Raw genomic sequence first — 13,194 nt, 5'->3', positions numbered from 1 at the left:
AAGCTTAATTAGGCCTTAAGCCAGGTGAGTGTGTATGCAGGTATTTGTGTCAAACAATTACCCCTTGGTTCAATTAGCAGCTAAACTGACTGAATATACCACTACTGGTATATTAGACCACAGTATGTAAAAATGTCAAGTTATATAAATAATGAAGAGCAGACATTCATATGGATATGGCCTTAAATAATTATAAATTAGTGTAGCTAATTAGAATGTATGGTAGAATTACATTACACCACACATTTATTCCAAGAACACTTCCTTTTTCATATATTTCATTGCTTAATTGAAATCCTTAATCACTGTCCATGTAAATTAAAACCAATTGAAGTACTACACAATCGCAGCAGTGGGACAAAATTAAGAAAAACATTTTATTTTATTGTCAAATTTTCTGTACGGGTGGAGAAATGAAATATATGCAGTTATACTTTAAACAAAAATAAATTCTGTATCTGAACTAATGAAGTATTTTGTATAAAATGGCACTCAAAACAATTCATTGAAACAAGACATTTTGAAACAAACTCTTATCAAAGTAGTTCAAGCACTCACTGTACTGTATGAATAGAACTATAAAATAAAACACCAGCCGGATGAATCCCTACCAATAATTGTTTACATGAACTTAGCCAGAGGTACATTGTTATGTATGTTATCTATTGTTATTTTGTCTTGGCTTACGTGTGCATTGTCTTCAAGTGACCCCACCATTATTAACAATGGTCAGAACATCCGTTTGCCAACAATAACATATTGGTCTATATATGGAGATCTAATATATTTGCACTCTTGATTTGTGACAATGGATGGCTGTACTGATCATTTCTAGATTCAGTTACACACAGCAATGGTATCATGAGATAACTGACTTATTTGTGAAATGAACTATTCATGGGAAATATACAGTTAAACCCTAGAACGCATAGTGAGGGCCTGTTTTGCCTCCACTCTGATTTGCTTTTTAATATCTCCTCAATAAATGGGATCAGGAGTTCATTGTTCATTGTTCTAAACCATCATTTGAATGGTATTATTCTCTTACATAGTACACCAAGTTTCCATAATGGAAGCCTGAATGGCACCCAATATCATTTTCTGTGGCAATGATCTCTATGGCTTAGATTTTTGCTGTGTCATTGTCAAACATATATATTGTGGCACAAAAAGATACAAAAACTGACACTTGATATATTCACTACCATTGTATCACTATATATATATATATATATATATATATATATATATATATATATATATAAATTTATATATATATATATATATATATATATATATATATATATATATATATATATACAGTGGGAGCAATAATTATTTGATCCCTTGCTGATTTTGTAGGTTTTACACTTACAAAGAATGGAACTGTGTAGAATTTTAATCATAGGTACATTTTAACATTGAGAGACAGAATATCACAAAATAATCCACAATAACAACATCATATAAATTTTATCAATTTATTATCGTATTTTTGCATGAAATAAGTATTTGATCCCCTACCAATCAGCAATAATTCTGCCTAATAATTCTCCTAATCTCAACTCATTACCCAAAACACCTGTGTCAACTCGTTACATCGTTATGTAGCTGTATAAAAGACACCTGTCCACACAATCAATCAGATTCCAATGTTTCCACCATGGCGAAGACAAAGGAGCTGTTTAAGACCATCAGGGACAAAATTATAGACCTGGACCTGGACCTGGACAAGGCTGGGATGGGCTACAAGAAAATAAGCAAGCAGCTTGGTGAGAAGTTAACAACTGTTGGAGCAATTATTAGACTAAGTGCTGAGTGCTGAGAGCTCTGTTATACCTGCATTAAGGAGGCAATTTAACACATCTCAGCAATTACAAACACCTACGAAGCCATGTGTCCCAAACATTATGGTGCCCTGAATTGGGGGGACTATGTATAAACACAGCTGTCATTTCTACATGGTGAAAACAAAATGTATAAAAATACCCTTTAATAAGAATGTGCACTATTACCACATGTTAATTGTGTGATTCCAAATCTAAAATTGTGGCAAATCAAGACATTGGGAACAAACATTATGGACAAAGACAGTAAAAGACAGTCCATAGAGTGCATACAGAAAATAAGATGAAGAATATATCTCAACTTATGTTTGATAAAAATGAATTAAAATCTCATTTTTTCCTTCTGAGTAACTTCAATCTAATATCCCTAAAGATAAAAAAATATAACAAAATAAAACACAAACATCTGAGACACTCTTAGGAGTAAAATATGGAATATAAATTATTTGAAATCACATTATATACATTCCCAAAGAAAAAAGCTTTTATTAATTTTAGGGCCCCGTTATGTTCAGTCATGTGTTTAAGGGTTAAATTGATACATTTACTGCAAATATACATTTGAGTGTATCTTCCTATATATTTTCATTAAATGAGGGGTTGCTGCAATGTCCTTGGTCAGTTCAGGAGGACCTCTCACCAGCTGCTGCACACAGACCAATTCTGCAAAACTAACCTCACACTTAACACTTAACCTAACCACAGACCACAGATTCCCCATCACCTAGAGGACTTCCTCATGAAGAAGAGGGGGTGAAAACCCTGCAGATTGAACCCTAACCTTAATCGTAACCCAACCCTTCCTACGAGACACTGAAGCGCTAAGTATTGATCTCCTTGTGTGACTCCCAGTTACTGTCAACACTGAAACTGTAAGAATCCCCACCATCACCCCATTACACATTTTACAGTGAAACCATTTCTCCTAGACACTCTCATTGTATGCTAATGGAAAGCTTGAAAAGACACATTGAAATATTAGAATGGGTTTGCACTATTTTAACAGGAAATATTTTAACTGGATTGTGAAAACATAACATAACATTCACATAGTAAAAGAGGACCCATTATTGGAGCCATCAACTGACTTTCGAGCCGAGATGAAAACTTCTGAGGTCACTGATGATGACCGCTTGCCATAAAGGTACTTCTTCCCCAGACACCACAGGTCTACCAGAATCTTCTGGAAGTGGTTTCGGAAGTTCACCCCGACGAAGGCGTACAGCACAGGGTTGAGACAGCAGTGGAGGTATGCCAGGGTCTCGGTGACCATCAGTGCCAGCACGGTGGCCTTCCCCGTCCCACACCGCTTCTCCTTGAACAGGGCTGCCGTGCGACCCAGGAGGGCGACGTTGTAGGGCAGGTGGCAGGCAATGAAGACCGCCACTACAGCGATGACCACGCGCACCGCCTTGTGCCTCCGCAAGTTCTGGGTCTGCAGTAGGGTGACGATGATGCTGGAGTAACAGAAGACCATGACCAGCAGGGGGAGGAAGAACCCCACTGCCATCTGTGTGCTGGGTATTAACACCTTCACCAACTTTGCAGTCTCCTGCTGGTCGAACTTTAAGTAGCACACTGCCGTGGTCCCATTGCCTAAGCCACTGCGGGCCTCGTACCTGTCATTGTATAAGAAGGTTGGGATGGACAGGGCAACTGCCAGCACCCAGACGGTCGTGCAGATGAGACGGCCATAGAACAGCACGCGCGCCCGGAACCTGAAGGACCGTCTGGCCTGAACGATGGCGATGTAGCGGTCACTGCTGATGCAGGCTAGCAGGAGCATACAGCTGTAGAGGTTTATGCTGTACGCACCCCGCAGCAGTTTGCAGACCCAGGCTCCCATGCTCCAGCTGTTTTGCTCGTTGTATATTATGAACGGGAGGGCGACGACGAAGAGCAGGTCGGCCAGAGCCACATTCAGGAGGTACACGTCTGTCATGGACTTTGCTTTCTTGTAAAAGGCGAAGGTGACGATCACCAGGATGTTTCCCAGAAAGCCCAAGATGCAGATGCTGGAATGCACATAGGCTTGCACCATCAGTTCTGTCTCACGGTTGTCATTCAGCTCACACGGAGATGCGTCATAGTCATATGATTCCTCTCCATCTCCATAGTCATCGTCGTAACTGTAATTGTAACTGTAATTCATTTTGGCAGTGTTTTTCTGTGAAAAAAGAAGACTCGCTCAATTTGGAATTCATTATTTATTGAATTTAATTAAAGATGTCAGTGCCCTGTTAAATATTAAATAAATTTTGCCCAGGCCCTTATTACATTCATATGATCATACAAATATTATTATTCATTCATTCATTCATTATCCTAACCCGCTTATCCTGAACAGGGTCGCAGGGGGGCTGGAGCCTATCCCAGCATACATTGGGCGAAAGGCAGGAATACACCCTGGACAGGTCGCCAGTCCATCGCAGGGCACACACACCATTCACTCACACCTATGGGCAATTTAGACTCTCCAAACGGCTTAACCTGCATGTCTTTGGACTGTGGGAGGAAACCGGAGTACCCGGAGGAAACCCACGCAAACACGGGGAGAAATACTGCAAACTCCGCACAGAGAGGCCCCAGCCGACGGGGATTTGAACCCAGGACCTCCTTGCTGTGAGGCGGCAGTGCTACCCACTGCACCATCCGTGCCGCCCAAATATTATTATATGGACAAATTATTTTAAAGGCATGCTTAATACCCATAGTGGTAATGAAACAGAAAAAACAAAGCAATGTCATTACTTCAACATGTTACCTAGATAACATTAACACCATCTGACTAAAATAACAGTGCATAGAAAGTAAAGATTTGGATAGAACATCATAGAAGATTCACATAATTTGTGCCTTGAATAGGTTGGCTCACAACAACCTAGATTCCATTAAAATACATGACCGCTAAAGTTGCCAATGAAAGACCAGATTGAAATCTGAACCATGGTTATGATGATTGTGCAGATGTGTAGTGGATTTAACTTACCTACTGCACATGTGTCTGGAGGTCCGTTGATGAAACTGGAGGAGTTTGGGATTTGCTAGAACACAAGGGACAGAATACACACATACAGTTAACTACATGAGCTGACCATTTAAGAAAATATACAAGTAATGATTTTTTTGTCGCCAGTGACATGGTAAACCCCAGAAAGAGCATCTGATCACTTTATTGTTATCTTTTTTTTTTTTGCTTTAGGTATAGTAATTGTTACACTTCATTCAGTGGCTTGTGTTACTGCTGTGGCTTCTACTCAATTTAAATGAGCCTAAATAAATACACTGTACGTAGCCCGTTCAATTTTGTCCCTTTCTTCTCTGCCCATATTTAAGTTTGTCTCAATGACCGAAGACAGTGCACCATCAATGACTGGCCGTACATATGGCCTCATTACGCTCTGCCATCAAGACAAGGATTTCCCTGATTTCCGAAGTTATCACTCTATTATACATCAACAGGCGCTGTGCAGCAAAATGCTCAACTTGGGCCAAGTAATTTCAATTAAAATTGTGCAGTCAATTGGCGCAAGAAGTTTGCTTCTCAATTAGAAGACAGTAATACTGAGCACACAGAGCTACTATTACACTGTGATGTGAGGTGACTGTGTAGGGGGAAATTCTTACAAAGATTCAGGGATCTAAAACTAAAAAACTAGATCAAGAGCTTTCTAGCTACGAGATGCAGAATATAAGTAACTGGAAGATCCTGCATGGCTCTCTTAACAGATATTACTGCAAAGCTGAGCGAGTTTAACACCGAGCTTCAGGGAAAAGAGAAACACATAACCAAAATGATCATTACAGGCAAGAGTTTCAAACAAAAACGCTTTTCTCTCAACTACAACATCACAAACTGTGCAATTTCAAGAATTTTGGCAAGAGTTGGAGAGTCAGGGGAAATCCCATGCAAACTACGACAGTGCCCATGTACCCAAATACAGGAGCACCTCAATAACTGCCTGCGACTAGCCCTGAGTAGCTACATCGCTGCTTATGAAGATTTACATCTGTGTAGGTATCTCCCCTTTGTTGCCCTTGAGTAGTTTAATTTGAGAAATGTCTTGAACTGTGTCTTTTACGTGCTGCAGAACAGGAACCTGCTGAACACCAGTTTTTAACTGAATCAGGCCTGATAAACTGTAACATGTTTCAACCACCTGTAATGATACTTTTAATCTTTTCCTGTATAAAGAAAGAAAGAAAAAAAGAAAGAAATGTAATGTAAGACATATTTGATGTTTTGAGATTTAACTGCAAAAATTGTGCGCGGTAGTTGATCTTCTCACTAGTTGAGGGAAAAAGTAGCTCTTCTAGTGAAAAAGTGTGGGCACCCTTGCACTAGAGAGCAAATTGCAGTGTGTCTGCACTGAGCCTAACTGGGACCTTTATAGAGGTAACACAGCTGAAGCCCATCAGGGGTAATTACCCTCAGAGAAACCTCCCCATGGCCCAGAGCAGAAGCACACTGGGCCACCAGATATACATGCACAGTCAGCTTGGGCCCATAATTGAGCACCTCAGCAGATTGAGTTCCAAGTGCTTAACTAAGGACTGTGCATGTCTTCTTTCAATGCAAAAATTTTTTTCTTTTACCAAAATAAATACTACATTCACCAATCTCCCTGCTAAAATGAGGCTTGCATTTTTAGCCTGTGCCATCTCTGCCGCTTGTACATTTGAATCAGTATCAGCTGTTGCTGCAGGTGCTACAGTAAAGGAAATTTTACGAGACGATTATCATGTCTCATACATGTAACCGAGGGGAATTAACTGTCATGGGTATAGAAATACAGTACACTATGTTACATTGCAGATCTTTATGGATCTTTAAGTTAAATTAAATGCTATCGCTAAAGCGACACATAGTGAAATGCAATACAGATTTGCATTTGTTTTACATGATGCACATTTATCACACCATATCCTGACGTACTTCAAGATACTTTTGATCAAATCTTTTATAGATTTTTTAATAGTGTCATGTATTTAATATGGTTACCATTTTGGAGGAAGGCAATAGCAATGGTATACCTGGGTCAGTAATCTTCAAGAATATCATGGTGTTTCCTGAACTCTGACTCAGCATTGTATAAATAATAAATAATAAAGCAGGCCAATCACAGATTAAAAGTCAGTCATCTCATCACTTAGCCAATGAATGAAGCAGAAAAATTGATATGAAGGAGCAGCTTGTTCTTGTACAGCAGTGTAGGGATAACTCATGATAACAATAAATGCCGCAATGATAGCCTCTAGCAGCATCTAAAATGTAACATTACAGGAAGCGATTTGCAATTAGCAACTGGCTCGGCACAGCTACATTGTCGCGTTTCCATAGCCTGCTCTATGAATCTACTGGCAACCCTGACCAGTTCTGCGATATGATGCTTCTAAGGTAAGCAATCCTAGTTCTTGAATAATTTCGGTTTTGAAAACGATCACTCTGCCACATACAGTCCCAGTAATTGTAAGAATGATTATAAATTCAGTGGCAATTTCAGGGAGACTGGGGAGAAGTGGTGCTTTAAATAGTCCTACAGCAGTCCAGCAAGATCTTTAATAAATTGAAATAGATAGGGCACAATTGGCTACTAAATTTTGAGAAAACGGGATGAATAAACAGACACACCGTAAGAGATGAGGATAGGTCAATACAATGGGCAATACTTTTTGTTCCTGTTTTAGTATTCACTTCTCTAATATGGCTACAAAAACTAAAACAACCATTCAGATACTTTCACAGACTTCCAGGCTTTGAACAATAATGTAATTTTACAGCTTTTGAAAGGACTTCCTAGGTTTACTTTCAGTTGAAGCACATGATTACTGGAAAGTATTTCTGCTTTAAAGTGAACACTGTGAATGTGACCCATAATTGTATAATTGTTGCCCCTTGCTTTAAAACGCACTTCACCTCTTCATGACTGAGCGAGTATGAAGTATATTACAGCCGTACATAAATGTAATTATTTAATGCACAATTGTGTCATTGTTATTTGAATATAAATTATACTTAGTGTTAATGTACACATTCTTGTAGAATTTGTAATATTAAAAGATTATCATGTCTCCATTTTTCTTATGACACTATATGTAAATTTCAGAATCAGGCTTTTCTTGTGGCCAGAAACAAAATTCACTGTCATTACTGTACATCAGCGAGAAAATGTGTATGAAGATGGAAACCGACAAGGCCGGACAAATTAGTTCGCTAATTAATGCGCTCCATTCATAGTTACACTGGGACATAAAGTAAAGTAACTCTACTCCCCCGCTTTGTTCCATAGTACATTTATGCTGTTTCTGTCATGGAATGCATCATGATCGTAATCTTGTGTAGGCCACATTTTGGTTCAGAGAGTAAGACAGTTGCAAATGACGACAAGGAACTTTATATGTGGTTCACCTTGTTCTGATGTGTCAACGAAAAAATGTATGCGACCACACCACACCAGGGCAATGACAGGAAGTCACCTGTTGATGCATGTGCCTCTAAATAAGGAACTGTTCAACACTACAGGGCAGGTCACATAAAAAGACAGTTGATCAGCAATGACTGGTGGAAAATTGTGTTTCTCACTGTTGCTGATAGCCCACCACATCATTCCCACCCAGCAAATTGTTCTTTGAAAGACAACTTTGAGTATATCTAGTAGCAGCAAGGTTGTTTGAGGCTGGTTTGATATCTCGGACCCTTAATGATTTAAAGCCATTTAGTCAACAAATGTGTTCCATAATGTATCAGCATAATTTACAGCTGAGCATCTAGTCCCACCCCCCCCCCCCCCCCCAATTCCCATAGACATCCATTCAGGAGTCATGGTATGCAATGGATATGCATGACTATTTTATTTGACATTATGTTAATTTGTCTCAAACATTGAAATGGGGGGGGGGGGGGGGCTATTTATAAAAAGTGCTGTAATTACTACATGGTGAAACCAAAATGTATAAAAACATGGTTTAATAAAAGCTGACAATGTGCTCTTTGACCACATATGAATTATTTGATTACAAACAATGGAAATACATTTTAAAAAGCCAGAGAAAGGCAAGGTGTGTCCAAACTTTTGACTGGTACTGTTAATATTCATGCTGTGTTAATGTTTACTGTGTAAACATCACATAGGTACTTTACCTCTGCTTTCTCAGTGTGATTTAGATTTTTTTTTTTTTTAAAGATACACAGAAACATACAGTAATTGATAATACAGAACAGAACAGGCACAAAAAAAAAACACAGAGAGTCACAGTACTCATACACCTGCTAACCTAACTCAAAACACCATGATGCTTGTTGTCTACAAATACACAAAACAATGGGTGCACTGTCCAGGTTAAAGTGACAGTTGAAAGAATAAGTAGTGCTTTCATATGCAATATTTTTTCACCATTTCTTTTTCTTCTCTACTAGTTGCCAACTAACCCTTTCCTTTTATTTAAAAAGGTGGCTATGTACTGAAAGTAATCATTAAAAATAAATTGGGCAAGTGATAATGCAGCCTGCAGGGCAGCTGTATCTCAACCCATATATGAATACTCTTACACACCATGGGGTTCACATTCTCAAAATCTAAATTAATGTAATGTTACATTTTAGCACACTTTTAGCTACATTAATAATGAACTAATATTACTATAAGAGAACTACATGAACTGAACTGAAAAATGTTTCTATGCAAAGTTTGATGCTGAAATGTATTTGCATTATGCCGTGGATTTTTAAAAAAACACTTTAAATAAAAAACACATAAAGTGTGCAAGGCCGTGATGACAACAACATACAAGTCAACATATGCAAAGTATGAAATTATTTGATGTAAGCACCTGTACTCACAAGTTGGCAGGTAACAACAGACTCCCGAACAGGTTGGCAGGTAAAAACAATGTGAGCAGAGATCCAGGGCATAAGCGCTTCTAGCCCCAGTAAGAATGAAATGCTGAGGTTTGCTAGATTATGAACACAGCGCTGTTCGGTTTTAAGATGTGGTCTGCCCAGCTTTCTGTTCCACACAGAGTTAGACTCACCAGGCTTTGATATTCACAGCTGCATCTCTATCTCTCTCTCTCTCCCTCCCTCTCTCATGAAACTCTTGCTGTCACACGTTTGTCTTTTATCTTTTCCATACCTTTTATGTTGTTTTATGATATTTTATCTACTTTCCATCTGCGTAGATCGGGTTTGATTAATGATGATGATGTTGATGATAAGTCTTAATTATTATAATTATTTTGTACTTTTGTCCATTTGTTTATAATATAATTACAAACTAATTTCAATCCCATAATTTCCAACATGTACATTCTTTTTGGTTTATCTGGGTCTTGTTCTTATAAAATGAGACCATATCCCCCTTGTCATCAGTTTTCAGAACCTTTTGAACATGCCCTACTTTTCGCATTCCTTTCTGTCACGCATCTGGGGAGGATGTCTGTGTGTGCAAGACATCATTAACATTATATTTGTACAAGTTGCCATTATTGTATTCAAAATGCTGTTGAAAAGATGACGATGACATGTATTTGTTTTTGTTGAGATCAAGTTCCCACAAGAACATGGCTATCTTTATTTCCTGCTGTTCCTCTGCTGTTTCCTCAAACTCACGGCCTTGGATACAGGTTGTCCAGGTGACATTGCTTTAGATATAACATGTTTGGGTGAGGCATGTGGAACAACATGTGTACTATAAAATATACATTTATTGATTTAGCTGTTATCCAAAACATGTACAATGCAATGCACACATCAGTGTATAAACGCAAAAAAATGGCAGCAACGCTTCCAAAACTAATCATCATTGTAAAAAGCAATGTTGCAATAAACATGTCACAGAGAAGTACACAGTGAAAGGACCATTCCATTTGACAAATCATCTATTCATGAAGGTTCATGATGTTCATGATGACCCAGAACAATATGGTGGCTGTTGACTTCCTGTATTTGACTTCATGAACTGTACTTTGCCAGAGAAACCCCTCCAGTTAGGAAACAGAGGACAGAACAAATGCAGGAGCTGACCATTTATTTAGGTGACTCACAATTTGTGGTATAACCTTTCGCCAAATACTGTCTGCGGGTGATTAGAAGTTCTTTGCATGTATTTACACTGAGCTCTCATTTAATAAAAGACAATTAAAATACATGGGAGATTAACCTTGGCATTCTGCTTTTATACCTTAGACTGTGTACGCACCTACAACTAATGATATCGCAAAACATCAAGGTCCCTTTTTCATGCACAGCAGTCAGACATAAGGATAATTTCAAAACTGATACCAAGTGCAAAGTCAAGAGAATCCAATCTCATTTCCTGCTGTAGTCTTCCTCTATTAACCTACAGTATTTACATTAAGGCCAGTTGTGGGATCAGAGTTACACAAATAACCGTAACGACTCATTCTTAGTGAAACCTTCCCACTCATATGGAAATCTTCCACATCAAACAGTAACCTAAGATGCCTTATCGAGGATCTGATAAACTCCTACGGTCCTCTTTGAAGGCTTCATGTAGGAAACTTGTTTCCACCATCACCAAATTTACAGATAAGGAACAAAACCTTACATAATATCCTAAACCCAAAACACAGCATACAACAGGCTTGTGTGTCAGCTGCAGTTGTGTGCACAGACTCCATAAACGGCGGGGGCAAAACATGTAAAAAGCCCATCTCCGCTGCATGTATACTATGGATGTGACAAATCATTTGTTTTCGTAAACTGTTACCGTCCCACTTTTTACACGGCTAACCATGTAACCGATACTGCTTAGGGGTCGTATTAGCTTTTTTTTTTTAACTAGAGTACTGACAAATGTAATTGATTTGAACTTTATTTTGCGCCATCTTAATAGTGAAATGTCAACATTGTAATCAGAGAATAGCCGGTATAAATGTTTAAGATTCTTCATGTTTTCATCCTTCTTCCATATGGCTTCTGCCTGATAGACTAAAAAGTTAAATTGGTGAAAATGACAGATATTTATTTTCCACGTGCCTGCAGGGCACTTCAATTTTCTAGCGCAGACAACTGCTTTCTCTTGGGAAAAACTCAAAAAGAAAAGAAAGAAAAAGAAAAAAATCAGTGGCCCAAAAATTTGGAATTCCGCAAATTTTTGAAACAGAAAAAAAAAGAAAGAAAAAAAAAGCCGGCATTCACGTGGCCATGTTTGTCCGTCTTTAACCCGCCCTTGGGCCATGCAGTCCCGGTGGTACCCCGGCCTCGTCGTCCTTCCTCGCCTAGTCGTCCGTCTGGGGTGAACTTGTCTAGGTTTAGAGAGAAAGACGTTAGCGGGCTTAATGTGGGAAGGCTCTGCTTACGTGAGAAGGCTCTGCTTACGTGAGTCCGGTACTTTGATGGCTTGTCCGCACGAGGCTTCCTCCGTGAGTATGGGTTCTCTCGCCGTCCTCTCTAAAATCGCTCCCCGTGTTCCTGGTGTAAGGCTGACTGACTGTGATCCCCTGACCTTTTACAAGTGAGTGGGTAAAGTTGCCTGCTTGTACCATAAAATTTTACAACCACGCCTGGTTTTCAAAACCTAGGATTCGACTCATAGCTCTGTACTCTGGTAGGAAGCAGGACGGGTAATCAAGGCGTCTGTTTTCTTCCAAAGCAACCCCCTCTATTGTCTGATTGTCTATTCAGGCCTCTAGCCGTAAAACTCGTTACGACGGGCAATATCCTTTACGGCACGGGAAGGTTTCAGAGGGCACGGCCTGTTAGGCCCTGACCTTCTCCTGAACCCCCCTTCATTGCTCTCTCCCTCTTTTACTCAGTTACTAAATGATGTGTACAGCATTGGATGTTTCATGACAAAGTCAGTTTAGATAATATTCATGTTTGGTATTATTCTGATTGTTTCAGTGCGACTGGTGCAATGGTTTTATTTCTGCAACAGCAAACCCTGTACATCATAACCAACCAGGAGAAGCTGTGTGGAGCTCTGCCCCAGTGAAAGCCATGTGCCTCAACCCCCCTGTGCTTCCTGGGGAGGCATGGCTCCAAATTACAGATGGGTGACCCATTTTTTAGGGTTAACATCCACTCAGATAATCCTCAGCAACAAGCATTTGATTAAAAAAAATAAAAAAAACATAATAGTAGCGATAGTATTAATAGTTACAATAATAGCTTCTAGTATCCCTTATATTTCCCCTTGGGTGTTCCAGGCATGGCTGCATGTGCATGATGCATACTGGTGACGAAGCTCAACAGCTGTCCCAGATTTATAGTATACCAACTTTTTTTCTTAGGACTCCACCATTGGTTAAACCTCCCCAAAGAACACATTTCCATGGAAATAATCTCACACCAGCAACACCAAGCTCACACTTTGAAGAAACATGG

At 39.2% G+C, this 13,194-nt stretch overlaps 1 protein-coding gene across 1 annotated transcript; it reads right to left on the bottom strand.

Annotated features, from left to right (window-relative positions):
• Nucleotides 1-1,734: 1,734 nt before the first annotated feature.
• On the bottom strand, nt 1,735-9,820 carry ccr6b (chemokine (C-C motif) receptor 6b). Its single transcript, XM_061258101.1, has 3 exons — nt 9,688-9,820; nt 4,837-4,891; nt 1,735-4,014 (listed from the first exon to the last, which is right to left on the bottom strand). Exon 3 carries the CDS (start codon nt 3,997-3,999, stop codon nt 2,893-2,895), a length of 1,107 nt encoding a protein of 368 aa, XP_061114085.1. The 5' UTR covers nt 4,000-4,014; nt 4,837-4,891; nt 9,688-9,820; the 3' UTR covers nt 1,735-2,892.
• Between the last annotated feature and the right edge of the window lie 3,374 nt (nt 9,821-13,194).

This window comes from Conger conger, chromosome 1 (assembly GCF_963514075.1).
Source record: "Conger conger chromosome 1, fConCon1.1, whole genome shotgun sequence".
Classification (NCBI taxonomy): Eukaryota; Metazoa; Chordata; class Actinopteri; order Anguilliformes; family Congridae; genus Conger; species Conger conger.
This window is presented reverse-complemented; position numbering and strand designations above follow the sequence as displayed.